Here is a 27,274-nt window from a genome sequence, read left to right on the forward strand (position 1 = left end):
TCACGCAAACCAGCCTCCCATCCATTGACTCCGTCTACACTTCCCGCTGCCTCAGGAAAAGCAGCCATCATAATTAAGGACCCCACACACCCCGGACATTCTCTCTTCCACCTTCTTCCATCGGGAAAAAGATACAAAAGTCTGAGGTCACGCACCAACTGACTCAAGAACAGCTTCTTCCCTGCTGCCGTCAGACTTTTGAATGGACCTATCTTGCATTAAGTTGATTTTTCTCTACACCTTAGCTATAACTGTAACACTACATTCTGCAATCTCTTGTTTCCTTCTCTATGAACAGTATGCTTTGTAACAACATTTTTCACTGTATGCTAATACATGTGACAATAATAAATCAAATCAAATAGCCTTGGTTAGGCCGCATTTGGAGTATTGCGGCCGTTCTGGTCACCACACTACCAGAAGGACGTGGAAGCTTTGGGGAGAGTATAAAGAAGGTTCACCAGGATGTTGCCTGGTCTCGAGGGTGTCGGCTATGAGGAGAGGTTGGATAAACTGGGATTGTTTTCACTGGAAAGACGGAGGCTGAGGGGAGACCCGATAGAGGTCTAAAAAATGATGAGAGGCACAGACAGGGTGGATAGTCAGAGGCTTTTTCCCCAGGGTGGAAGTGTCGATTACAAGGGGGCACAGGTTCAAGGTGAGAGGGGGGAAGTTTAAGGGAGATGTGCGGGGGAAGGTTTTTCACACAGAGAATGGTGGGTGCCTGGAACGCGCTGCCAGAGGAGGTGGTGGAAGCAGGCACATTAGCAACAGTTAAAAGGCATCTGGATGGGTTCATGAATAGGGAGGGAATAGAGGGATACAGACCGAGGAAGGGCAGAAGGTTTTTTTTAATAGTTTATTTTGGGCATCATGATCGGCACGGGCTTGGAGGGCCGAAGGGCCTGTCCCTGTGCTGTACCCTTGTTCTTTTATAAACTTCCCGCCATGTCCTCAAAAGACAATGGCAATTTTAACTCTGATTACACATCTCTGACCTCAACTCCTTCACTGTCCCAAATCCAGCATAGAAATCTCCCCCAGTTAAAAATTGGGAAGAATGGGGCCATTGATTTTGGCTCCTGCTCCCTCGTTCCCAACTCTATCCCTCTTCCTTGGAACAGTCGGAGATTAAGCCGGTCTGTTCGCAATCTTGAGGTCACATTGTTTCCTCTGACCAGCATCAGGAAGACCACCTGTTTGCATTTCCGTAACATAGACCTCCACCTCAGCTCTTCTGCTGCTGAAACCTTCATCTATGTCTCTTATCACCTCTAGATTGGCTGTTCCAATGCACTGGGATTCCCTTCCTACGCCTCCTACCTTGCGTTTGGTATCTGACCTCATGTCTGCTTTGGTGTCTCAGTCATTAGTTAGTTCTATCACATTTCTGTTCAGCTCCTGGGGACATTTCCTTTCGTTAGTGTCCCAAAGATGTGCAGATTAGGTGGATTGGCCATGCCAAACTGTCCCTTAAGTGTCCAAAGATGTGTAGATTAGAGGGATTGGCCATGCTAAATTGTCCCTTAGTGTCCAAAGATGTGCAGATAAGGTGGATTGGCCAGGCTAAATTGTCCCTTAAGTGTCCAAAGATGTGCAGGTTAGGTGGATTGGCCATGCTAAATTGTCCCTTAGTGTCCAAAGATGTGCAGGTTAGGTGGATTAGCAATGGTAAATTGCCCCTTAGTGACCAAGATATGCAGATTAGGTGGATTGGCCATGCCAAACTGTCCCTTAAGTGTCCAAAGATGTGCAGGTTAGGTGGATTGGCCATGCTAAATTGCCCCTTAGTGTCCAAAGATGTGCGGGTTAGGTGGATTGGCCATGCTAAATTGCCCCTTAGTGTGCGGGTTAGGTGGATTGGCCATGCTAAATTGCCCCTTAGTGTGCGGGTTAGGTGGATTGGCCATGCTAAATTGCCCCTTAGTGTCCAAAGATGTGCGGGTTAGGTGGATTGGCCATGCTAAATTGCCCCTTAGTGTGCGGGTTAGGTGGATTGGCCATGCTAAATTGCCCCTTAGTGTCCAAAGATGTGTAGGTTAGGTGGATTGGCCGTGCTAAATTGCCTCTTAGTGTCCAAAGATGTGCGGGTTAGGTGGATTGGCCATGCTAAATTGCGTGGGGGTAGGATGGTGGCCGGCTCGGGGGGGGGGGCGGGGGGGGGGGTGTGATGTGACTGGCTGGCTGGCTGGATAAGATACCCTGTTGGAGAGTGGGTGCAGATTCTATAGGCTGAATGGCCTCCTTCTGCACTGTAGGGATTTTATATTCCATAAGATTCTGGGCTTTTGGGTCACTCCCATCACGTTCTTTGTTTCATTGCAGGTTCCCAGTGCTCAGTAACTTGGTAAGACAAGCGGAGGTGAAATGATCAGCGCAGACAGGAATATAGGAGGTCCAAGCTGTATTCTTGTTATCAGAGCGCTTTGCAAGGACACAATTCAAGAATCTAAATAATACAATCTGGGTTTTTTTTAATTCATGTGTGGGACATGGGCGTCGCTGGCTGGGCCAGCATTTATTGCCCATCCCGAGTTGCCCTTGTTCAGACAGCAATTGAGAGTCAACCACATTGCTGTGGCTCTCGAGTCACATGTAGGCCACACCAGATAAGGATTAATAGTCGAATAGGGGAGGCTATGGCCTGGTGGTATTATCACTGGACTATTAACCCAGAAACTAAGCTCATGTTCTGGGGGACCTGGGTTCGAATCCCGCCACGGCAGATGGTGGAATTTGAATTCAATAAAAGAAAATCTGGAATTGCGAATCTACTGATGACTCTGAAACCATTGTCGATTGTCGGAAAAACCCACCTGGTTCCCTTTAGGGAAGGAAATCTACTGTCCTTACCCGGTCTGGCCTACATGTGACTCCAAAGCCACAGCAATGTGGTTGACTCTACACTGCCCTCTGAACAAGGGCAACTAGGGATGGGCAATAAATGCTGGCCAGCCAGCGACACCCATGTCCCATGAATGAATAAAAAAAATTCCCCTCAGGGTCTTGCAAGAAAGCAAACTAGTGTTGAAACATTGTCACTGCTTTCAGACTGGCAAGTGCAAAAGTCAATTTTCAATTGAAAACATGGACTTTCAGAGCCACAGAGGTTTACAGCATGGAAACAGGCCCTTCGGCCCAACTTGTCTGTGCCGCCCCCTTTTTTTTTAGCCACTGAGCTAGTCCCAATTGCCCGCGTTTGGCCCATATCCCTCTATCTTACCCATGTAACTGTCTAAATGCTTCTTAAAAGACAACATTGTACCCGCCTCTACTACTACCTCTGGCAACTCATTTGAGATACCACCCTGTGTGTGAAAAAGTTGCCCGTCTGGACCCTTTTGTATCTCTCCCCTCTCACCTTAAACCTATGCCCTCTAGTTTTAGACTCCCCTATCTTTGGGAAAAGATATTGACGATCTCGCTGATCTATGCCCCTCATTATTTTATAGACCTCTATAAGATCACCCCTCAGCCTCCTACGTTCCAGGAAAAAAAGTCCCAGTCTATCCAGCCTCTCCTTCTACCTCAAACCATCAAGTCCTGGTAGCATCCTAGTAAATCTTTTCTGCACTTTTTCTAGTTTAATAATATCCTTCCTCTGATAGGGTGACCAGAACAGTTCATATCCCATGCCACTAACATTCTTACCTTGTAATACTGCCCCATTGAACCAGGGGGCATGGGATACTGTCCTGTGCCTTGCTGGCCTGGCATCCGATGCGCAGGGTAGTTTGGAGAAGGAATGGACCGCTGAGGGTTGGCAGGAGGGTACTGGCTGGGCTGGCTCGGGTACTGGCTGCTGGGAACGTACTGCTGCCCGGGATAGCTTTGCTGCAGGAAGGGTTAAGAGTAGAACCGCGGGTTAATGATATCAGCAGGCTCTCCCCCCACGTGCTCCCTTCTCCCGCACCCCATCCACACACCGATCTCACCGGCTTCCGAAATACGAGGACAACCCCCCCAACTCGAGACTGCCCTACAGATGAAAGAGCAACGCAGTTCCCCGATCTTTTCATAGAATCCCTACAGTGCAGAAGGAGGCCGTTCGGCCCATCGAGTCTGCACCGACAAAAATCCACCGAAGCCCCATTCCCGTAGACCCACATATTTACCCTGCTAATCCCCCTGACACTAGGGTCAATTTAGGATGACCAATCCACCTAACCTACACATCTTTGGACACTAAGGGACAATTTAGCATGGCCAATCCACCTAACCTGCACATCTTTGGACACTAAGGGACAATTTAGCATGGCCAATCCACCTAACCTGCACATCTTTGGACACTAAGGGACAATTTAGCATGGCCAATCCACCTAACCCACACATCTTTGGACACTAAGGGACAATTTAGCATGGCCAATTCACCTAACCTGCACATCTTTGGACACTGAGGGGCAATTTAGCATGGCCAATCCACCTAACCCACACATCTTTGGACACTAAGGAACAATTTAGCATGGCCAATCCACCTAACTGACTCATCTTTGGACACTAAGGGGCAATTTAGCATGGCCAATCCACCGAACCTGCACATCTTTGGACACTAATGGACAATTTAGCATGGCCAATCCACCTAACCTGCACATCTTTGGACACTAAGGGGCAATTTAGCATGGCTAATCCACCCAACCTACACATCTTTGGACACTAAGGGGCAATTTAGCATGGCCAATCCACCTAACCTACACATCTTTGGACACTAATGGACAATTTAGCATGGCCAATCTACCTAACCTGCACATCTTTGGATACTAAGGGGCAATTTAGCATGGCTAATCCACCCAACCGACACATCTTTGGACACTAAGTGGCAATTTAGCATGGCCAATCCACCTAACCTACACATCTTTGGACACTAAGGGACAATTTAGCATGGCCAATCCGCCTAACCTGCACATCTTTGGACACTAAGGGACAATTTAGCATGGCCAATCCACCTAATCTGCACATCTTTGGACACTAATGGACAATTTAGCATGGCCAATCCACCTAACCTGTACATCTTTGGACAACAAGGGACAATTTAGCATGGCCAATCCACCTAACCTGCACATCTTTGGACTGTGGGAGGAAACCGGAGCACCCGGAGGAAACCCACGCAGACATGGGGAGACTGTGCAGACTCCACACAGACAGTGACCCGAGCCGGGAATCGAACCCATGTCCCGGGCGCTGTGAGGCAGCAGTGCTGATCACTGCCACCGGGTTGCCCACTCGACAACACTCAAAAGGAAAGACTTGCATTCATATCACACCCATCCCCGACCATAGGTGAAGCCAGTGAAGAGCTTTTAGGAATGTAGTAGCTGATGTGATATAGAAAACCCAGCAGTCAATTTACAGAGCAAGATCCCACAAACAGCAACGCGACAACAACCAGACAATCTGTTTGGATTTGATTTGAGTTATTATTGTCACGTGTATTGGGATACAGTGAAAAGTATTGTTTGATTTATTATTGTCACATGTACTGGGATACAGTGAAAAGTATTGTTTGATTTATTATTGTCACATGTACTGGGATACAGTGAAAAGTATTGTTTGATTTATTATTGTCACATGTATTGGGATACAGTGAAAAGTATTGTTTGATTTATTATTGTCACATGTATTGGGATACAGTGAAAAGTATTGTTTGATTTATTATTGTCACATGGATTGGGATACAGTGAAAAGTATTGTTTGATTTATTATTGTCACATGTATTGGGATACAGTGAAAAGTATTGTTTGATTTATTATTGTCACATGGATTGGGATACAGTGAAAAGTATTGTTTTATTTATTATTGTCCCATATACTGGGATACAGTGAAAAGTATTGTTTGATTTATTATTGTCACATGTACTGGGATACAGTGAAAAGTATTGTTTGATTTATTATTGTCACATGTACTGGGATACAGTGAAAAGTATTGTTTGATTTATTATTGTCACATGTACTGGGATACAGTGAAAAGTATTGTTTGATTTATTATTGTCACATGTACTGGGATACAGTGAAAAGTATTGTTTGATTTATTATTGTCACATGTACTGGGATACAGTGAAAAGTATTGTTTGATTTATTATTGTCACATGTACTGGGATACAGTGAAAAGTATTGTTTGATTTATTATTGTCACATGTACTGGGATACAGTGAAAAGTATTATTTGATTTATTATTGTCACATGTATTGGGATACAGTGAAAAGTATTGTTTGATTTATTATTGTCACATGTATTGGGATACAGTGAAAAGTATTGTTTGATTTATTATTGTCACATGTACTGGGACACAGTGAAAAGTATTGTTTGATATATTATTGTCACATGTATTGGGATACAGTGACAAGTATTGTTTGATTTATTATTGTCACATGTATTGGGATACAGTGAACAGTATTGTTTGATTTATTATTGTCACATGTACTGGGACACAGTGAAAAGTATTGTTTGATTTATTATTGTCACATGTACTGGGACACAGTGAAAAGTATTGTTTGATTTATTATTGTCACATGGATTGGGATACAGTGAAAAGTATTGTTTGATTTATTATTGTCACATGTATTGGGATACAGTGAAAAGTATTGTTTGATTTATTATTGTCACATGGATTGGGATACAGTGAAAAGTATTGCTTGATTTATTATTGTCCCATATACTGGGATACAGTGAAAAGTATTGTTTGATTTATTATTGTCACATGTACTGGGATACAGTGAAAAGTATTGTTTGATATATTATTGTCACATGTACTGGGATACAGTGAAAAGTATTGTTTGATTTATTATTGTCACATGTACTGGGATACAGTGAAAAGTATTGTTTGATTTATTATTGTCCCATATACTGGGACACAGTGAAAAGTATTGTTTGATTTATTATTGTCACATGTACTGGGATACAGTGAAAAGTATTGTTTGATTTATTATTGTCACATGTACTGGGATACAGTGAAAAGTATTGTTTGATTTATTATTGTCACATGTACTGGGATACAGTGAAAAGTATTGTTTGATTTATTATTGTCACATGTATTGGGATACAGTGAAAAGTATTGTTTGAGTTATTATTGTCACATGTATTGGGATACAGTGAAAAGTATTGTTTGATTTATTATTGTCACATGTATTGGGATACAGTGAAAAGTATTGTTTGATTTATTATTGTCACATGTACTGGGATACAGTGAAAAGTATTGTTTGATTTATTATTGTCACATGTACTGGGATACAGTGAAAAGTATTGTTTGATTTATTATTGTCACATGTACTGGGATACAGTGAAAAGTATTGTTTGAGTTATTATTGTCACATGTATTGGGATACAGTGAAAAGTATTGTTTGATTTATTATTGTCACATGTATTGGGATACAGTGAAAAGTATTGTTTGATTTATTATTGTCACATGTACTGGGATACAGTGAAAAGTATTGTTTGATTTATTATTGTCACATGTATTGGGATACAGTGAAAAGTATTGTTTGATTTATTATTGTCACATGTACTGGGATACAGTGAAAAGTATTGTTTGATTTATTATTGTCACATGTATTGGGATACAGTGAAAAGTATTGTTTGATTTATTATTGTCACATGTACTGGGATACAGTGAAAAATATTGTTTGATTTATTATTGTCACATGTATTGGGATACAGTGAAAAGTATTGTTTGATTTATTATTGTCACATGTACTGGGATACAGTGAAAAGTATTGTTTGATTTATTATTGTCACATGTATTGGGATACAGTGAAAAGTATTGTTTGATTTATTATTGTCACATAAGAACATAAGAAATAGGAGCAGGAGTAGGCCATCTAGCCCCTCGAGCCTGCCCCGCCATTCAATAAGATCATGGCTGATCTGACGTGGATCAGTTCCACTTACCCGCCTGATCCCCATAACCCTTAATTCCCTTACCGATCAGGAATCCATCCATCCGCACTTTAAACATATTCAGCGAGGTAGCCTCCACCACCTCAGTGGGCAGAGAATTCCAGAGATTCACCACCCTCTGGGAGAAGAAGTTCCTCCTCAACTCTGTCTTAAACCGACCCCCCTTTATTTTGAGGCTGTGTCCTCTCGTTTTAACTTCCTTACTAAGTGGAAAGAATCTCTCCGCCTCCACCCTATTCAGCCCCCGCATTATCTTATAAGTCTCCATAAGATCCCCCCTCATCCTTCTAAACTCCAACGAGTACAAACCCAATCTCCTCAGCCTCTCCTCATAATCCAAACCCCTCATCTCCGGTATCAACCTGGTGAACCTTCTCTGCACTCCCTCCAATGCCAATATATCCTTCCTCATATAAGGGGACCAATACTGCACACAGTATTCCAGCTGCGGCCTCACCAATGCCCTGTACAGGTGCATCAAGACATCCCTGCTTTTATATTCTATCCCCCTCGCGATATAGGCCAACATCCCATTTGCCTTCTTGATCACCTGTTGTACCTGCAGACTGGGCTTTTGCGTCTCATGCACAAGGACCCCCAGGTCCCTTTGAACGGTAGCATGTTTTAATTTGTTTCCATTGAGATAGTAATCCCATTTGTTATTATTTCCTCCAAAGTGTATAACCTCGCATTTATCAACGTTATACTCCATTTGCCATATCCTCGCCCACTCACTCAGCCTGTCCAAATCTCTCTGCAGATCTTCTCCGTCCTCCACACGATTCACTTTTCCACTTATCTTTGTGTCGTCTGCAAACTTCGTTACCCTACACTCCGTCCCCTCCTCCAGATCATCTATATAAATGGTAAATAGTTGCGGCCCGAGTACCGATCCCTGCGGCACGCCACTAGTTACCTTCCTCCAACCGGAAAAACACCCATTTATTCCGACTCTTTGCTTCCTGTCGGATAGCCAGTCCCCAATCCACTTTAACACACTACCCCCAACTCCGTGTGCCCTAATCTTCTTCAGCAGCCTTTTATGGGGCACCTTATCAAACGCCTTTTGGAAATCCAAAAACACCGCATCCACCTGTTCTCCTCCATCAACCGCCCTAGTCACATCTTCATAAAAATCCAACATGTTCATCAAGCACGACTTTCCCCTCATGAATCCATGCTGCGTCTGATTGATCGAACCATTTCTATCCAGATGCCCTGCTATCTCCTCTTTAATAATGGATTCCAGCATTTTCCCTACTACAGACGTTAAGCTGACCGGCCTATAGTTACCCGCCTTTTGTCTCCTTCCTTTTTTGAACAGCGGCGTAACATTAGCCGTTTTCCAATCAACCGGCACTACCCCAGAATGCAACGAGTTTTGATAAATAATCACTAACGCATCCACTATTACCTCTGACATTTCTTTCAATACCCTGGGATGCATTCCATCCGGACCCGGGGACTTGTCCACCTTCAGTCCCATTAGTCTACCCAGCACTGCCTCTCTGGTAACATTAATTGTATTAAGTATTTCTCCTGCTGCCAACCCTCTATCGTTAATATTTGGCAAACTATTTGTGTCCTCCACCGTGAAGACCGACACAAAAAACTTATTTAAAGACTCAGCCATATCCTCATTTCCCACTATTAACTCCCCCCTCTCATCCTCCAAGGGTCCAACATTCACTCTAGCCACTCTATTCCTTTTTATATATTTATAAAAACTTTTACTATCATTTTTTATATTAATTGCTAGCCGAGCTTCATAGTCTATCCTTCCTTTCTTTATCGCTTTCTTAGTCTCTCTTTGTTGTTTCTTAAATTTTTCCCAATCACTTGTTTCTCCACTATTTTTGGCCACTCTGTACGCAGCTGTTTTTATTTTAATACTCTCCTTTATTTCCTTCGTTATCCACGGCTGGTTCTCCCTTTTCTTACAATCCTTGTTTTTTGCTGGAATATATTTTTGCTGAGAACTGAAAAGGATCTCCTTAAAAATCCTCCACTGTTCCTCAGCTATCCTACCTGCCAGCCTGCTCTCCCAGTCTACCTTAGCCAATTCATCCCTCATCCTATCATATTTCCCTCTGTTCAAACAGAGGACACTGGTTTGGGACCAAACTTTCTCCTCTTCCATCTGAATCAGAAATTCGACCATATTGTGGTCACTAGACCCAAGAGGGTCCTTCACAATAAGATCCTTAATTCTACCTACCTCGTTACACAATACCAGATCCAAAATAGCTCGTTCCCTCGTCGGTTCCGTAACATGCTGTTCAAGGAAACTATCCCGACAGCATTCTAAGAACTCTTCCTCCATTCCACCCTTACCGACTTGAGTCTGCCAGTCAATGTGCATGTTGAGGTCCCCCATGATTATTGCCGTTCCGTTTTTACACGCATCCCTTATCTGCTTGTTTATAGCCCTCCCTACCTCAACATTATTATTTGGGGGCCTATATACCACACCTACTAGTGTCTTTCTCCCTCTACTATTCCTCATCTCTACCCATAATGATTCCACGTTTTGTTCCTCAGAGCCTATGTCATCCCTCAGTACTACCCTGATATTATCTCTTATTAATAGCGCGACCCCACCACCTTTTCCTTCCTGTCTATTCTTCCTAAACGCCTGATACCCCTGGATATTCATCTCCCAGTCCTGGTCACCTTTCAGCCACGTTTCTGTAATGGCCACTAGATCGTACCCACTTGTGCTGATTTGCACCATCAACTCATTTACCTTGTTCCGAATGCTTCGTGCATTCAGGCAAAGTGTCCTTATTCCAGCTTTTATCTGGACCCGCTTTGATGAGTCGCGAATACCCTCTCCCTCTACTCCCTTATCTAAATTACCGCCTTCATTCATCTGCACCCTCTCCTCTACCATTAATTTTGTAATTCCCCTTACCCCTGCATCCTCCCCCCCATCAATTAGTTCCTTGATCCTAGTCAACTCTTCGAGCTCCCCATGTACTGGGACACAGTGAAAAGTATTGTTTGATTTATTATTGTCACATGTACTGGGACACAGTGAAAAGTATTGTTTGATATATTATTGTCACATGTACTGGGATACAGTGTAAAGTATTGTTTGATTTATTATTGTCACATGTACTGGGATACAGTGAAAAGTATTGTTTGATTTATTATTGTCACATGTATTGGGATACAGTGAAAAGTATTTTTTGATTTATTATTGTCTCGTGTACTGGGATACAGTGAAAAGTCTTGTTTCTTGCGTGCTATACAGACCATTCATAGAGTACATAGGGAAGAAGGAATGGTGAGGATGCAGAATGTAGTGTTACAGTCATAGCTGGGGTGTAGAGAAAGATTAGCTTAATATATTGTTGGTCCATTCAAAAATCTTGATGGCAGCAGGGGAGAAGCTGTTCTTGAGTCAGTTAGTATGCGATCTGAGACCTTTATATCTTTTTTCTCGACGGAAGAAGGTGGAAGAGAGAATGTCCGAGGTGCGTAGGCTCCTTAGTTATGCTGGCTGCTTTGCCGAGGCAGCGGGAAGTGTAGACAGAGTCAATGGATGGGAGGCTGGTTTGCGTGATGGACTGGGCTACATTCAAGACCCTTTGTAGTTTCTTGCGGTCATGGTCAGAGGAGGAGCCACACCAAGTTGTGATACAACCAGAAAGGATGTTTTCTATGGTGCATCAGTAAAAATTGTTGAGAGTCGTAGCTGACATGCCTAATTTCCTTCGCCTCCTGAGAAAGTAGAGGCGTTCTGTTCCATGTGATGTTGATTGGAGTGTAAATATTGGCCAGGACACCCGGGAGAACTCCGCTGTGAAACAGTGCTGTGGGATCCTTTAAGTCCTCCCCCTTCACCCACCCCCCAACCCCAAGCAGGCAGCAGGGGTCCTCGCTTTCATGTCCCACCTGTCAAATACCTGGGTACAAACAATACTAGGCACTGTGAGTACTCAAACTCCCAAGCTTTAATTACTTGCTGGCAAGGAGAACACACATTCAGGTGTCGTCCCGATTCATACTGACAATGTAGCAGCTCTATCTAGTTCACCGTATCTTTCTCTTTGGAATTTTGTTCTTGAAAGGGTCTTATTTTCACCCTATGGCCAAGGCTCGGAACAGTGTTTATGAAACTGACACAAGGTTCAGATAAGTCGCTTATCCTGAAAACACAAGCGCTGGCCTCACTGAAGGCCTTGTTGGTAAGTTTTTTTCCCCCCATTCTCCCTGACAGAGTTGCCTTGTTGTTGTTAATTGATTTTCCACACCAGCATCTGCAGTTTTTAACTGCTTTCAACTATAATTTCATGGCAACCCCATGGTGCTTTACTTGAAATGGGCATCCTTAATCTTGCAGAACAGAGTGAATTAAATATTTGGCCATAGCTGGAATGACAACATAATTTCCACACACCCAAGAGACAGATAACAACAGATTACTATATTTAGACCACTTCTTTGTTAGTTACCTTCCAGCTCTGAGTATTTACTCCAATATCAACCAGAATTCCTGGGGTATGATTAGGTCGTTCACCACTATTGGACCTTCAGAATATTAATCAGTGCTGACCAATGTAGTGCACTACCTGACTATTGGACGATTTATTGGTTGATGACTTTTTATTTATTCTGGGGGACGTGAGCATTTATTTCCCATCCCTAATTGCCCCTATTAAAGGAGCCCTGACTAAGTCTGGAATGAAATGCTAGTCTAACTAATAATGATCATGAAACTTACTACATTGTGGCTTCATTAAAAAAAATTCTTAGACTTTAGAACAATTTTTTTTGCTTGCATGGATGGCTGAATCAAACTGCACCATCACCCAGTGCAGAACATGTTTCCAACAAGTCTTCCTCACAGAACTAAACTCTCAAACATCTCTCTTCACATGTCCTGTTTCACCTTTCAACAACAATTCCATTGTCCACAGCACCTCTCTGAAATTTAGTTTTCCAAACTGTCAAAAATCTTTCATGTTTTCCTCTTTCGAGTTTCTCATTTACTGATGAAAGCTTTGCAAACTGTAAAAGCCCCTCACAGTCTGTTTGTCTGACTGTTTCTGGAAGAGTGGGGGGAAAAGGACGAAAGGTGCTAGATGCGTGCCTCAGTACGGGGACATTCCAGATTAAGTGGTTCATCAATAAACAGGCTGGGTTTAGAAGTTTGCATTAGGAGATACGTAGGGATCTGTTGCTTTTTGGTTGTTCAATGTTAATGGGGAATAAAGGGCTTTTACACACAATAATAAATCAAACAATACTTTTCACTGTATCCCAGTACATGTGACAATAATAAATCAAACAATACTTTTCACTGTATCCCAGTACATGTGACAATAAAAAATCAAACAATACTTTTCACTGTATCCCAGTACATGTGACAATAATAAATCAAACAATACTTTTCACTGTATCCCAATACATGTGACAATAATAAATCAAACAATACTTTTCACTGTATCCCAGTACATGTGACAATAAAAAAATCAAACAATACTTTTCACTGTATCCCAGTACATGTGACAATAATAAATCAAACAATACTTTTCACTGTATCCCAGTACATGTGACAATAATAAATCAAACAATACTTTTCACTGTATCCCAATACATGTGACAATAATAAATCAAACAATACTTTTCACTGTATCCCAGTACATGTGACAATAATAAATCAAACAATACTTTTCACTGTATCCCAGTACATGTGACAATAATAAATCAAACAATACTTTTCACTGTATCCCAGTACATGTGACAATAATAAATCAAACAATACTTTTCACTGTGTCCCAGTACATGTGACAATAATAAATCAAACAATACTTTTCACTGTATCCCAGTACATGTGACAATAATAAATCAAACAATACTTTTCACTGTATCCCAGTACATGTGGCAATAATAAATCAAACAATACTTTTCACTGTGTCCCAGTATATGTGACAATAATAAATCAAACAACACTTTTCACTGTATCCCAGTACATGTGACAATAATAAATCAAACAATACTTTTCACTGTATCCCAGTACATGTGACAATAATAAATCAAACAATACTTTTCACTGTATCCCAGTACATGTGGCAATAATAAATCAAACAATACTTTTCACTGTGTCCCAGTATATGTGACAATAATAAATCAAACAACACTTTTCACTGTATCCCTGTACATGTGACAATAATAAATCAAATAATACTTTTCACTGTATCCCAGTACATGTGACAATAATAAATCAAACAATACTTTTCACTGTATCCCAGTACATGTGACAATAATAAATCAAACAATACTTTTCACTGTATCCCAATACATGTGACAATTATAAATCAAACAACACTTTTCACTGTATCCCAGTACATGTGGCAATAATAAATCAAACAATACTTTTCACTGTATCCCAATACATGTGACAATAATAAATCAAATCAAATCCCTCTTCAGCGATATTCAAATATACAAAGGAAAGCAGGAGGGACTGACTCCCGAAACAGCACCAACAGATACAGAAGGGCGAGAATGGTTCACTGAGCTTACCTCATTGACAAAGGGCCTCTTTACTCCTTGCCCGGGGATCTGCTGAGTTGGGCGGGTTCCCAGGTACCCATGCTGTGGCATTCGCTGGTTTTGAGCGCTGAACATGGCGTTGATGCCAGGGGGCCTGGAATGGCTCATGGACACGTGCGACATACCTGATGGCCCCATAGCGCCGGCCACCCCTGCAGCGGCCATCCCCGTGGACATCTGGGCCGGGCCTCGGGGGCCGGAGTGAGTCATGTACTGGCTGTTATAGGGCTGGGCTGTGCTGATCTGGGAAAGAGAAGCGGGATTGAAAAAACAAAAACGTTACAAAATGTTTGGCCGAAATTCCCGTATTCTTAACGTTTAGCCATTCGAAACGAGGACAGTCCCACCTTTAACGCTTAGGTATGCTCAATTCTTCCACCAATGGGAACAGTCTCATAGAATCATAGAATCCCTACAGTGCAGAAGGAGGCCGTTTGGCCCATCAAGTCTGCATCGACTACAATCCCACCCACGTCCTATTCCTGTCACCCCACATATTTACTCTCCTAATCCCCCTGACACTAAGGGGCAATTTAGCATGGCCAATCCACCTAACCCGCACATCTTTGAACTGTGGGAGGAAACCGGAGCACCCGGAGGAAACCCACGTAGACATGGGGAGAATGTGCAAACTCCGCACAGACAGTGACCCGAGCCGGAATTGAACAATGGTCCATTGGCGCTGTGAGGCAGCAGTGCTAACCACTGTGCCGCCACTTTTTCCAACAGTCTCTCCCTCTCCACTCTGTCCAGACCCCTCAGGAGGCCATTCGGCTCATCGAGTCTGCACCAACTCCCCAACAGAGCATGTTACCCAGGCCATATTTACATATTTACTCCAGTGATCCCCCTAACCCACACATCTTTGGTCACTAAGGGGGAATTTAGCATGGCCAATCCCCCTAAACTGCACATTTCGAACTGTGGGAGGAAACCGAAGCACCCGGAGGAAACCCACGCAGACACGGGGAGAATGTGCAGACTCCACACAGACAGTGACCCAAACCGGGAATCGAACCCGGGTCCCTGGCGCTGGGAGGCAGCAGTGCCAACCACCCGTGCCGCCCGTTGCTCCTCCAATTCTGTCTTCTTGAGCATTCCCAATTCCCAAAAATTCATCCCGGTTCCCGTTGACCATCGGTAATTCCAAGGTGACTCCTTACCGGTCCGTACTGGCTCATCTCTTGGTTCTGCTTCTCCTGCAGGGCGGCCACGGTTGCCGTGGCAGTGGCAGTTGCCGTGGCAGCTGCGGCAGCCACCGCTGCAGCTGCGGCAGCGGCCGCGGGCTGGGTGAAATGCGTCGGGGGCCTGGAGTGCGACGGGATGCCGATTCCGGCTGAACCATTCGGCCCACCGGGGTAACTGAAACCAAGCAGACAGAGAGCGAGGGTTAAATCGACGGAGCGCAGACATTGCGAGCTCTCAAACAAGCTGCTCAGAGCTGCCCTCTCGTTTGCACTCATTAATAAAACAGTCTTGGCCACAGTTCCCCTGTCATCATCACTCTGTCGCCATTCAGCCCATAATGTCTGTGCTAGCACTGTTACCCAAGCAAACCCCATTTCCATATCCCGCTATATTCTCACAAATATCCATTATTCTCCCTTGTTCTGTGATAAAGACTTACATACTCTAAACAACCATCTGAATACTTCTTAGAATCCCTACAGTGCAGGAGGAGGCCATTCGGCCCATTGAGTCTGCACCGACCACAATCCCACACAGGCCACAACCCTACGCATTTACCCTAGCTAGATTTTTAAGGACAAATGAACATCTGGCATGTGGGAGGCTTTCAAGTGTCAGTTGATAGGGATTCAGGACCGGCACATTCCTGTGAGGATGAAGGATAAGTATGGCAAGTTTTGGGAACCTTGGATAACGAGAGATATTGTGAGCCTAGTCAAAGAGAAAAAGGAAGCATTTGTCAAAGCAAGGAGGCTGGGAACACACGAAGCAAGTGTGGAATACAAGGAAAGTAGAAAGAAACTTAAGCAAGGAGTAAGAAAGGCTAAAAGAGGTCACGAAATATCATTGGCCCCAGGATTAAGGAAAATCCCAAGGCTTTTTATACATATATAAAGAGCAAGAGAGTAGCCAGGGAGAGGGTTGGCCCACTCAAGGACAAGGGAGGGAATCTGTGCGTGGAGCCAGAGGAAATGGGCGAGGTATTAAATGAGTACTTTGCGTCAGTATTCACCAAAGAGAAGGACTTGGTGGATGATGAATCTGGGAAAGGATGTGTAGATAGTTTGAGTCATGTTGAGATCAAAAAGGAGGAGGTATTAGGGTTCTTGAGCAACATTATGGTAGATAAGTCACCAGGGCCTGATGGGATATACCCCAAAATACTGAGAGAGGCAAGGGAGGAAATTGTTGGGGCCTTGTGAGAAATCTTTGTATCCTCACTGGCTACAGGGGAGGTATCAGAGGATTTGAGAATAGCCAATGTTGTTCCTTTGTTTAAGAAGGGTAGCAAGAATAATCCAGATAATTATAGGCCGGTGAGCCTTCCATCAGTGGTAGGGAAATTATTGGAGAGAATTCTTCGAGACAGGATTTACTCCCACTTGGAAATAAATGGGCGTATTAGTGAGAGGCAACATGGTTTTGTGAAGGGGAGGTCATGTCTCACTAACGTGATCGAGTTTTTTGAGGAATTGACGAAGATGATTGATGAGGGTAGGGCAGTGGATGTTGTCTACATGGACTTCAGTAAGGCCTTTGACAAGGTCCCCCATGGCAGACTGGTGCAGAAGGTGAAGTCGCATGGGATCAGAGGTGAGCTGGCAAGGTGGATACAGAACTGGCTCAGTCAAAGAAGACAGTGGGTAGCAGTGGAAGGGTGCGTTTCTGAATGGAGGGCTGTGACAAGTGGTGTTCCTCAGGGATCAGTGCTGGGACCTTTGCTGTTTGTAATATATATAAATGATTTGGAGGGAAATGTAACTTTGGTTTGATTAGTAAGTTTGCGCACCTCACAAAGTTTGGTGGATTTACAAATCGCGATGAGGACCATCAGGGGATACAGCAGGATATAGATCGGTTGGAGACTTGGGCGGAGAGATGGCAGATGGAGTTTAATCTGGACAAATGTGAGGTAATGCATTTTGGAAGGTCTAATACTGATAGGAAATATACAGTAAATGGCAGAACCCTTAAGAGTATTGATAGGCAAAGGGATCTGGGTGTACAGGTACACAGGTCACTCAAAGTGGCAACGTAGGTGGAGAAGGTAGTCAAGAAGGCATACGGCATGCTTGCCTTCATTGGCTGGGGCATTGAGTTTAAAAATTGGCAAGTCATGTTGCAGTTTTATAGAATCTTAGTTAGGCCGCACTTGGAATGTAGAGTTCAATTCTGATCGCCACACTACCAGAAGGATGTGGAGGCTTTGGAGAGGGTACAGAAAAGATTTACCAGGATGTTGCCTGGTGTGGAGGGCATTAGCTATGAGGAGAGGTTGGAGAAACTTGGTTTGTTCTCACTGGAACGACGGAGGTTGAGGGGCGACCTGATAGAAGTCTACAAGATTATGAGGGGCATGGACAGAGTGGATAGTCAGAAGCTTTTTCCCAGGGTGGGAGACTCAATCACTAGGGGGCACAGGTTTAAGGTGCGAGGGGCAAGGTTTAAAGGAGACGTATGAGGCAAGTTTTTTACACAGAGGGTGATGGGTGCCTGGAACTTGTTGCTGGGGGAGGTAGTGGAAGCAGATACGATAGTGACTTTTAAGGGGCGTCTGGACAAATACATGAATAGGATGGGAATGGAGGGATATGATCCCGGAAGGGTAGCGGATTTTAGTTAAGTCGGGCAGCATGGTCGGTGCAGGCTTGGAGGGCCGAAAGGCCTGTTCCTGTGCTGTAATTTTCTTTGTGCTAGTCCCCCTGAGACTAAGGGGCAAGTTAGCATGGCCAATCCACCTAACCCGCACATCTTTGGATTGTGGGAGGAAACCGGAGCACCCGGAGGAATCCTGCGCAGACACGGGGAGAATGTTCCCCCTCTTGATTTGAAGTCTTAATCATCAGTCTTTGCTCTCCTTTCCTCTATCACCCAGAAGCAGAGTAGCTCAGGGGCAGCACGGTGGCACAGTGGTTAGCATTGCTGCCTCACAACGCCAGGGACATAGAAACTAGAAGCAGGAGGAGGCCATTCGGCCCTTCGAGCCTGCTCCACCATTCATTATGATCATTGGCTGATCATCAAATTCAATATCCTGATCCCCCCCTTCCCCCCCCATATACCCCGATCCCTTTAGCCCCAAGAGCGAAATCTAATTTCTTCTTGAAACCACACAACATTTTGGCCTCAACTACTTTCTGTGGGAGTGAATTCCACACATTCACCACCCTCTGGGTGAAGAAATTTCTCCTCACCTCAGTTCTAAAAGGTTTTCCCCTTATCCTCAAACTATGACCCCTCGTTCTGGACTCTCCCGCCATCGGGAACATTCTTTCTGAATCTACCCTGTCTAACCCTGTTAGAATTTTATAAGTTTCTATGAGATCCCCTCTCACTCTTCTAAACTGGAGTGAATAAAATCCTAACCGACTTAGTCTCTCCACATACATCAGTCCTTCCTCCACGACCTAGGTTTAATTCCCGGCTTGGGTCACTGTCTGTGTGGAGTTTGCACATTCTCCCCGTGTCTGCGTGGGTTTCCTCCGGGTGCTCCAGTTTCCTCCCACAGTTCAAGAGACGTGCTGGTCAATTTAGCATGGCCAATCCACCTAACCTGCACATCTTTGGACACTAAGGGGCAATTTAGCATGGCCAATCCACCTAACCTGCACATCTTTGGACACTAAGGGGCAATTTAGCATGGCCAATCCACCTAACCTACACATCTTTGGACAGTAAGGGGCAATTTAGCATGACCAATCCACCTAACCTGCACATCTTTGGACACTAAGGGGCAATTTAGCATGGCCAATCCCCCTAACCTACACATCTTTGGACAGTAAGGGGCAATTTAGTATAGCCAATCCACCTAAGCTGCACATCTTTGGAGTGTGGGAGGAAATGGGAGCAGCCGGTGCAAACCCTCGTAGACATGAGGAGAAGGTGCAGACTCCACAGAGTCACCCGAGGCTGGCGGAGCACTCAATGGGCCGAATGGCCTAATTCTGTTCCTATATCTTATGGCTGGAATTGAACCCGGGTCCCTGGCGCTGTGAGGCAGCAGTGCTAACCCCGTGCCACCCCATGTTTGTACACTCTGTCCCTTCCTGTCACTCTCTGGTCACCATTACCTGCATGACTACCCCAATCCATTGCGTTGTCTATTCTCCTTAACTTTCCAAATCTCACCTCTCGCGAACCCACCTCCTCCAAGTGTTTAAAACCCCCTCTGCTGCCCTCGTTGCATGGCCTAAAGTTAAAGTCTATTTATTAGTGTCACAAGTAGGCTTACATTAACACTGCGATGAAGTTACTGTGAAAATCCCCCTAGTCGCCACACTCCTGTTTGGGTTACACTGAGGGAGAATTTAGCACCTAACCAGCACGTCTTTCGGACTGTGGGAGGAAACCGGAGCACCCGGAGGAAACCCACGCAGACATGGGGAGAACGTGCAGATTCCACACAGACCGTGACCCAAGCCGGGAATTGAACCCGGGTGCGTGGCACTGTGAGGCAGCAGTGCTAACCACTGTGCCACCAGGACATGGTTCAGGCGAAGGCCGCCCTTTTCCTTTTGGTTACCTGCCCGCGTATCCCGCTCCTCCGGGGTAGTTAGGCCGCCCGTACATGTTTGGCTGCATGTATCCCTTGCTCGAGCTGGTCTCCGTTGCTGGGAATGGCTGCTGTCCCATGAACCGGGGAGAATTCATTCCCGGGCCGCTTCCCGGAATGCCGGATGACATGTGATTCCCGCTGGAGTTGCCGCCGGGAGCCATCGGATTTCCGAGGACCTGTAAAAGGGGGGAAGAGATTTGATTTGTATTGATTCATTATTGTCAAATGTACCGGGATACAGTGAAAAAACATACTGTTCATCGAGTACATAGGTGAGAAGGAATGTAGTGTTACAGTCATAGCTAGGGTGTAGAGAAAGACCAGCTTAACGCAAGGTCGGTTCATTCAAAACGCTGATGGCAGCAGGGAAGAAGCTGTTCTTGAGTCATAGAACCATAGAAGATAGGAGCAGGAGGAGGCCATTCGGCCCTTGGAGCCTGCTCCGCCATTCATCACCATCATGGCTGATCGTCCAACTCAATCGCCTCATCCTGCTTTCCCCCCATAACCTTTGACCCCATTCGCCCCAAGTGCTATATCCAGCCGCCTCTTGAATACATTCAATGTTTTGGCATCAACTACTTCCTGTGGTAATGAATTCCACAGACTCACCACTCTCTGGGTGAAGAAATGTCTCCTCATCTCCGTCCTAAATGGTCGACCCCGAATCCTCAGACTGTGACCCCTGGTTCTGGACTCCCTGCATCTACCCTGTCTAGTCCTGTTAGAATTTTATAACTCTCTATGAGATTCCCCCCCTCATTCATCTGAACTCCAGTGAAAACAATCCTAACCTCGTCAATCTCTCCTCACACATCAGTCCCGCCATCCCCGAAATCAGCCTGGTAAACCTTCGTTGCACTCCCTCGAGAGCAAGAACATGCTTCCTCAGAAAAGGAGACCAAAACTGCACACAATACTCCAGGTGTGGCCTCACCAAGGCCCTGTATAATTGGAACAACACATCCCTGCTCCTGTACTCGAAACCTCTCACAATGAAGGCCAACATACCATTTGCCTTCTTTACCGCCTGCTGCACCTGCATGCTTACCTTCAGTGACTGGTGCACAAGGACACCCAGGTCCCACTGCACACTCCCCTCTCCCAATTTACAGCCATTCAGGTAATAATCTGCCTTCTTGTTTTTGCTTCCAAAGTGAATAACCTCACATTTATCCAAATTATACTGCATCTGCCATTGATTAGCCCACTCACCCAACCTGTCCAGATCATTCTGAAGGATCTCTGCATCCTCGTCACAGTTCACCCTCCCGCCCAACCTGGTATCATCTGCAAACTTTGAGATGTTACATTTTGTTCCCTCATCCAAATCATTAATATATATTGTGAATAGCTGGGGTCCCAGCACCGATCCCTGTGGCACCCCACTAGTTACTGCCTGCCAACTTGAAAAGCACCCATTAATTCCTACTCTTTGTTTCCTCTCTGCCAACCAGTTTCTATCCATCTCAATACACTTCCCTCAATCCCGTGCACTTAAATCTTGCAGTCGGTTGGTACATATCCTCAGACTTTTGTATCTTTCTCCCGATGGAAGAAGGTGGAAGAGAGAATGTTCGGGGTGCGTGGGGTCCTTGATTACGCTGGCTGCTTTTCCTGAGGCAGCGGGAAGTGTAGACAGAGTCAATGGATGGGAGGCTGGTTTGCGTGATGGACTGGGCTTTATAAAATAGTAAAAGGGATTGATAAAGTAAATGTGGACCAAATGTTTCCCCTTGTGGGACAATCTGGAACAAGAGGTCACAGGTAGAGGTTGAGAGGCGGTAGATTTAAAACTGAGATGAGGAGGAACTCCTTCTCGCAGAGGGTGGTGAGTTTGTGGAACTCACTGCCCCATCGCGCAGTGGGGTCTGAATCATTGAATGGTTACAAGAAGGAGATGGATATATTTCTGATAGAAACCGGGTTAAAGGGATATGGGGAACAGGTGGGGAGGTGGACTGGAGACCAGGGAGAGATCAGTCATGATCTGATTGAATGGCAGAGCAGGCTCGAGGGGCTGAATGGCCTACTCCTGCTCCTAATTCCAATGTTCCTGAAATCAAAATGGCAGTTCCATGGGTGAATGCAATGGTTAACTGAAGCACAGGAAGATCCCACCAACAGCGACAGGCTGACTGAGCTGTTAATTGGCTTTTGGTGATGTTCATTGGAGGAGAGATGTTACCCAGGGTTTGGGAGGTGGGGTGTGGGGTGTGGGGGTGGGGGGGGGAGGGGGAAGGGGGGGTGAATCTCTTTGCTACTCTTGTAAAGATACTCCCAAGGGTCCTTTAAGTTTTAAAGTTTATTTATCAGTGTCACAAGTAGACTTACATTAACATCGCGATGAAGTTACTGTGAAAATCCCCCAGTCGCCACACTCCGGGTACGCTGAGGGAGGACATTTTGGGACATTAAGGGGCAATTTAGCACGGCCAATCCACCTAACCTGCACATCTTCTGGACTGTGGGAGGAAACCGGAGCACCCGGAGGAACGCAGACACGGGGAGAACGTGCAAACTCCACACAGACAGAGCTGGGAATCGAACCCGGGTCCCTGGTGCTGTGAGGCAGCAGTGCTAACCACTGTGCCACTGTGCCAGAACCATAGGGTCCCAGTTGGATGTCTTATCCAAACGACAGGCCCCCATAGAGTGAATCGTATTTCCAAGGGATACTTCATGGAAAAGTAACAAAAATGGTCAAGCAATTTGGACTGAAGAGATTATTAAGATAAATATACAGATGCCGTAGATTAGAACTGTTTTGTTTTGCAGTTGTGGAGACTAAGTGTGGCGGTTTCTGCCCCCGCCACAGGGCGGAGTGACTGAACGACATGGAGATTTAATAAACCCTCTCACTGCTGAAGACAATCACAGGATGAGTAAAATAAGACTCAGGCAGAGCTAGAGACAAGAATCCTTACGTCACAGACAGAAATTAGTGGACACTTTGGATCGGGTCACAACATGAGCACGGACAAGATGAAAGTAAATCCCCATTGGGCGGCACAGTGACACAGTGGTTAGCACTGCTGCCTCACAGCGCCAGGGACCCGGGTTCGATTCCCGGCTTGGGTCACTGTCTGTGCGGAGTCTGCACGTTCTCCCTGTGTCTGCGTGTGTAAGTTTTAGGGCAAATCCTCCATGATTAAAGAACCCAGGGATAAGGAGAATGGACAATTTGTTAAAATGGCCTGCTGGCTGTCAAAACTCCCAAACGCAAACCTGTCGGTGGATCTTGACAACCACATGAATATGCAAGAGGCTGGGAATAACGAGAAGGTCGAGACAGGGATGATCTAATCAGCAGGAAACAAAGAAGAAACCATGACCAGCAGACAAGGAGTAAATAGCCCAGCAGCAAGACAATGAGAACAGAGATCATTCCATCCACGGAAAACATTAAGACCCATCTCGCTGATGGGATACCAATCAGGCCGATTCAGAAAACATTTAAAAAGACATTAAAATATCGATTAAGGGCGGCCCCGACAGTTCCGGCCCTTTGTTCCAGTCGATCGAAACTACCAGGGATCAAAAATTGCTTTATGCGAGAGAATCACCGGGGAGGTTTAAAAAGGACAAGCGAGCAACGGCTCGCGCGCTCTCTCTCTCTCACGCTCTCGATGTGTGCCCGCTCTCTCTCTCTCTCAATGTGTGCCCGCTCTCTCTCTCTCTCTCTCTCGATGTGTGCCCGCTCTCTCTCTCTCTCTCTCTCTCGGTGTGCCCTCTCTCTCTCTCTCTCTCTCGATGTGTGCCCGCTCTCTCTCTCTCTCTCTCTCGATGTGTGCCCGCTCTCTCTCTCTCTCTCTCGATGTGTGCCCGCTCTCTCTCTCTCTCTCTCAATGTGTGCCCGCTCTCTCTCTCTCTCTCTCGATGTGTGCCCGCTCTCTCTCTCGATGTGTGCCCGCTCTCTCTCTCTCGATGTGTGCCCGCTCTCTCTCTCTCTCGATGTGTGCCCGCTCTCTCTCTCGATGTGTGCCCGCTCTTGCTCGCTCTTTCTCGCTCTCGATGTGTGCCCACTCTCTCTCTCTCAATGTGTGCCCGCTCTCTCTCTCTCTCTCTCGATGTGTGCCCACCCTCTCTCTCTCTCGATGTGTGCCCGCTCTCTCTCTCGATGTGTGCCCGCTCTCTCTCTCACTCTCGGTGTGCCCGCTCTCTCTCTCTCGATGTGTGCCCGCGCTCTCTCTCTCTCTCTCTCTCGATGTGTGCCCGCTCTCTCTCTCGATGTGTGCCCGTTCTCTCTCTCTCTCGATGTGTGCCCGCTCTCTCTCTCTCTCGATGTGTGCCCGCTCTCTCTCTCGATGTGTGCCCGCGCTCTCTCTCTCTCTCACTCTCGATGTGTGCCCACTCTCTCTCTCTCTCGATGTGTGCCCGCTCTCTCTCTCTCTCTCTCGCTCTCGATGTGTGCCCGCTCTCTCTCTCTCTCTCGATGTGTGCCCGCTCTCTCTCTCGCTCTCTCGATGTACGCTCTCTCTCTCTCTCACTCTCGATGTGTGCCCGCTCTCTCTCTCTCTCGATGTGTGCCCGCTCTCTCTCTCTCTCTCGGTGTGCCCACTCTCTCTCTCTTTCTCGATGTATGCCCGCTCTCTCTCTCTCTCTCTCTCTCGATGTGTGCCCGCTCTCTCTCTCTCTCTCGGTGTGCCCGCTCTCTCTCTCTCTCAATGTGTGCCCGCTCTCTCTCTCTCGATGTGTGCCCGCTCTCTCTCTCTCTTGATGTGTGCCCGCTCTCTCTCTCTCGATGTGTGCCCGCTCTCTTTCTCTCTCGATGTGTGCCCGCTCTCTCTCTCAATGTGTGCCCGCTTTCTTTCTCTCTCGATGTGTGCCCGCTCTCTCTCTCAATGTGTGCCCGCTCTCTCTCTCTCTTGATGTGTGCCCGCTCTCTCTCTCTCGCTCTCGATGTGTGCCCGCTCTCTTTCTCTCTCGATGTGTGCCCGCTCTCTCTCTCAATGTGTGCCCGCTCTCTCTCTCTCGATGTGTGCCCGCTCTCTCTCTCTCTCTCTCTCTCGATGTGTGCCCGCTCTCTCTCTTTCTCTCTCTCGATGTGTGCCCGCTCTCTCTCTTTCTCTCTCTCGATGTGTGCCCGCTCTCTCTCTTTCTCTCTCTCGATGTGTGCCCGCTCTCTCTCTTTCTCTCTCTCAATGTGTGCCCGCTCTCTCTCTCTCTCGATGTGTGCCCGCTCTCTCTCTCTCTCGATGTGTGCCCGCTCTCTCGCTCTCTCTCGATGCGTGCCCGCTCTCTCTCTCTCTCTCTCTCGATGTGTGCCATCTCTCTCTCTCTCGATGTGTGCCCGCTCTCTCTCTCTCTCTCTCTCTCTCGATGTGTGCCCGCTCTCTCTCTCTCTCTCTCTCTCGATGTGTGCCCGCTCTCTCTCTCTCTCTCGCTCTCGATGTGTGCCCGCTCTCTCTCTTAGCTTATCGCCTCTTCCTCCTGGCACTTGGCTCTTCAGCTCTCGCACCACGTGCCCCCGCTCCTGCCCGCCAGCTGGACTCGCCTCAAGACAAGTAAAGCCGCTCTCAAAGTTGTAAGTACCTCCACCGGCTGAAGTTCCCGATATGAGGTAGAGGACGAGGGTTGAAAGGGGGTGGTGTTTAGTGAAGTTAAGTGTGATAAGACTGTGTAAAAGTAAGAATTTACGTTGTGCCGATAGTGTTTCCTCCCGTGGAAAATAGTTTAAAGTATGAGCTTTATTATTGTATGGTGTGGTGTTGGGAAGGTTGATTTGCTGTTTGAATGAATTATTGTAACTTTGAAACCCGTTTGGAGCTCGTCTTGCTTTTCTGTTCTCTCATCCGTGTACTCTGGCGGGGTCACAATTTCAAGGGCTCTCACCGTAAATCCGGAGTCTCGAACCAAGGGTGATCTGAGCACCTCGGAAACGCTCACTCGGGGGAAACGACTGCTCAGGGATAAACAGTGCAGTTTCCCTGTTTCTCTCTCTCGTGGAAACTACCTGAGTGAGGTGGTTACAGGGTGGCCGTTTGCTCCATCAACGAGAGAGAGAGAATCACGCAGGCGTTGGTGGTGGTCAGGATACCTGGTGTGGAATAAGGTCCAGGTCACTGGTTAGGTATAAACAGTGAGCCTGGCCCAGCGCTCTCTCTCCGGTGGAAACAGCCCCAGTGCGGCGTTCCTCGGCTTTGAAGTTTCAGAGCCCGCTGGAAAGAGACCCCACAGGTACTGCTGTACCCCGATACCAGCCTGTGAGTGGAGTAAAGGAAACACACCCGCTACACATGGATTTCCATTGAGCGCCAACCACATTGCTGTGGGATTCACACGTCGGCCAGACCGGGTAAGGACGGCAGATTTCCTTCACGAAAGGACATTCGTGAACCAGACTGGTTTTTCCGACAATGGTTTCATGGTCATCAGTAAATTCTTAATTCCAGATTTTTTTTTATTCGATTCAAATTTCACCTGGGATTCGAACCCAGGTCCCCAGAGCATTATCCTGGATTGCTGGTCCGGTGAAAATACTACCAAGCCACCATCTCCCCACTGAGACACAGTGGTTGGCACTGCTGCCTCACTGCGCCAGGGACCCGGTTTGGGTCACTGTCTGTGTGGAGTTTGCACGTGTCTGCGTGGGTTTCCTCCGGGTGCTCCAGTTTCCTCCCACAGTCCGAATGATGTGCAGGTTAGGTGTCATAGAGTCATAGAGGTTTACAGCACGGAAACAGGCCCTTCGGCCCAACTTGTCCATGCCGCCCTTTTTTTTTTAAACCCCTAAGCTAATCCCAATTGCCCACATTTGGCCCATATCCCTCTATACCCATTGTACCCATGTAGCTGTCGAAATGCTTTTTAAAAGACAAAATTGTATCCGCCTTTACTACTACCTCTGGCAGCTTGTTCCAGACACTCACCACCCTCTGTGTGAAAGAATTGCCCCTCTGGACACTTTTGTATCTCTCCCCTCTCACCTTAAACCTATGCCCTCTAGTTTTAGACTCCCCTACCTTTGGGGAAAGATATTGACTATCTAGCTGATCTGTGCCCCTCATTATTTTATAGACCTCTATAAAATCACACCTCAGCCTTCTACGCTCCAGGGAAAAAAGTCCCAGTCTAT

At 46.1% G+C, this 27,274-nt stretch overlaps 1 protein-coding gene across 9 annotated transcripts in view; it reads right to left on the reverse strand.

Annotated features, from left to right (window-relative positions):
• LOC144510033 (zinc finger MIZ domain-containing protein 1-like) overlaps positions 1-27,274 on the reverse strand; it is a 255,124-nt gene that overhangs the window by 70,033 nt on the left and 157,817 nt on the right. For 6 of the 9 annotated variants that reach the window (XM_078239237.1, XM_078239229.1, XM_078239228.1 and 3 more), the window contains 4 exons: positions 20,164-20,372; positions 15,617-15,815; positions 14,424-14,696; positions 3,652-3,834 (listed from right to left, as the gene is read on the reverse strand). In XM_078239237.1, coding sequence (XP_078095363.1) covers positions 3,652-3,834; positions 14,424-14,696; positions 15,617-15,815; positions 20,164-20,372 — 864 coding nt within the window. The remainder of the gene's footprint in view (positions 1-3,651; positions 3,835-14,423; positions 14,697-15,616; positions 15,816-20,163; positions 20,373-27,274) is intronic. The other 3 variants (XM_078239230.1, XM_078239231.1, XM_078239236.1) reach the window with 1 other exon arrangement.

Source organism: Mustelus asterias, chromosome 22 (assembly GCF_964213995.1).
Source record: "Mustelus asterias chromosome 22, sMusAst1.hap1.1, whole genome shotgun sequence".
NCBI lineage: Eukaryota > Metazoa > Chordata > Chondrichthyes > Carcharhiniformes > Triakidae > Mustelus > Mustelus asterias.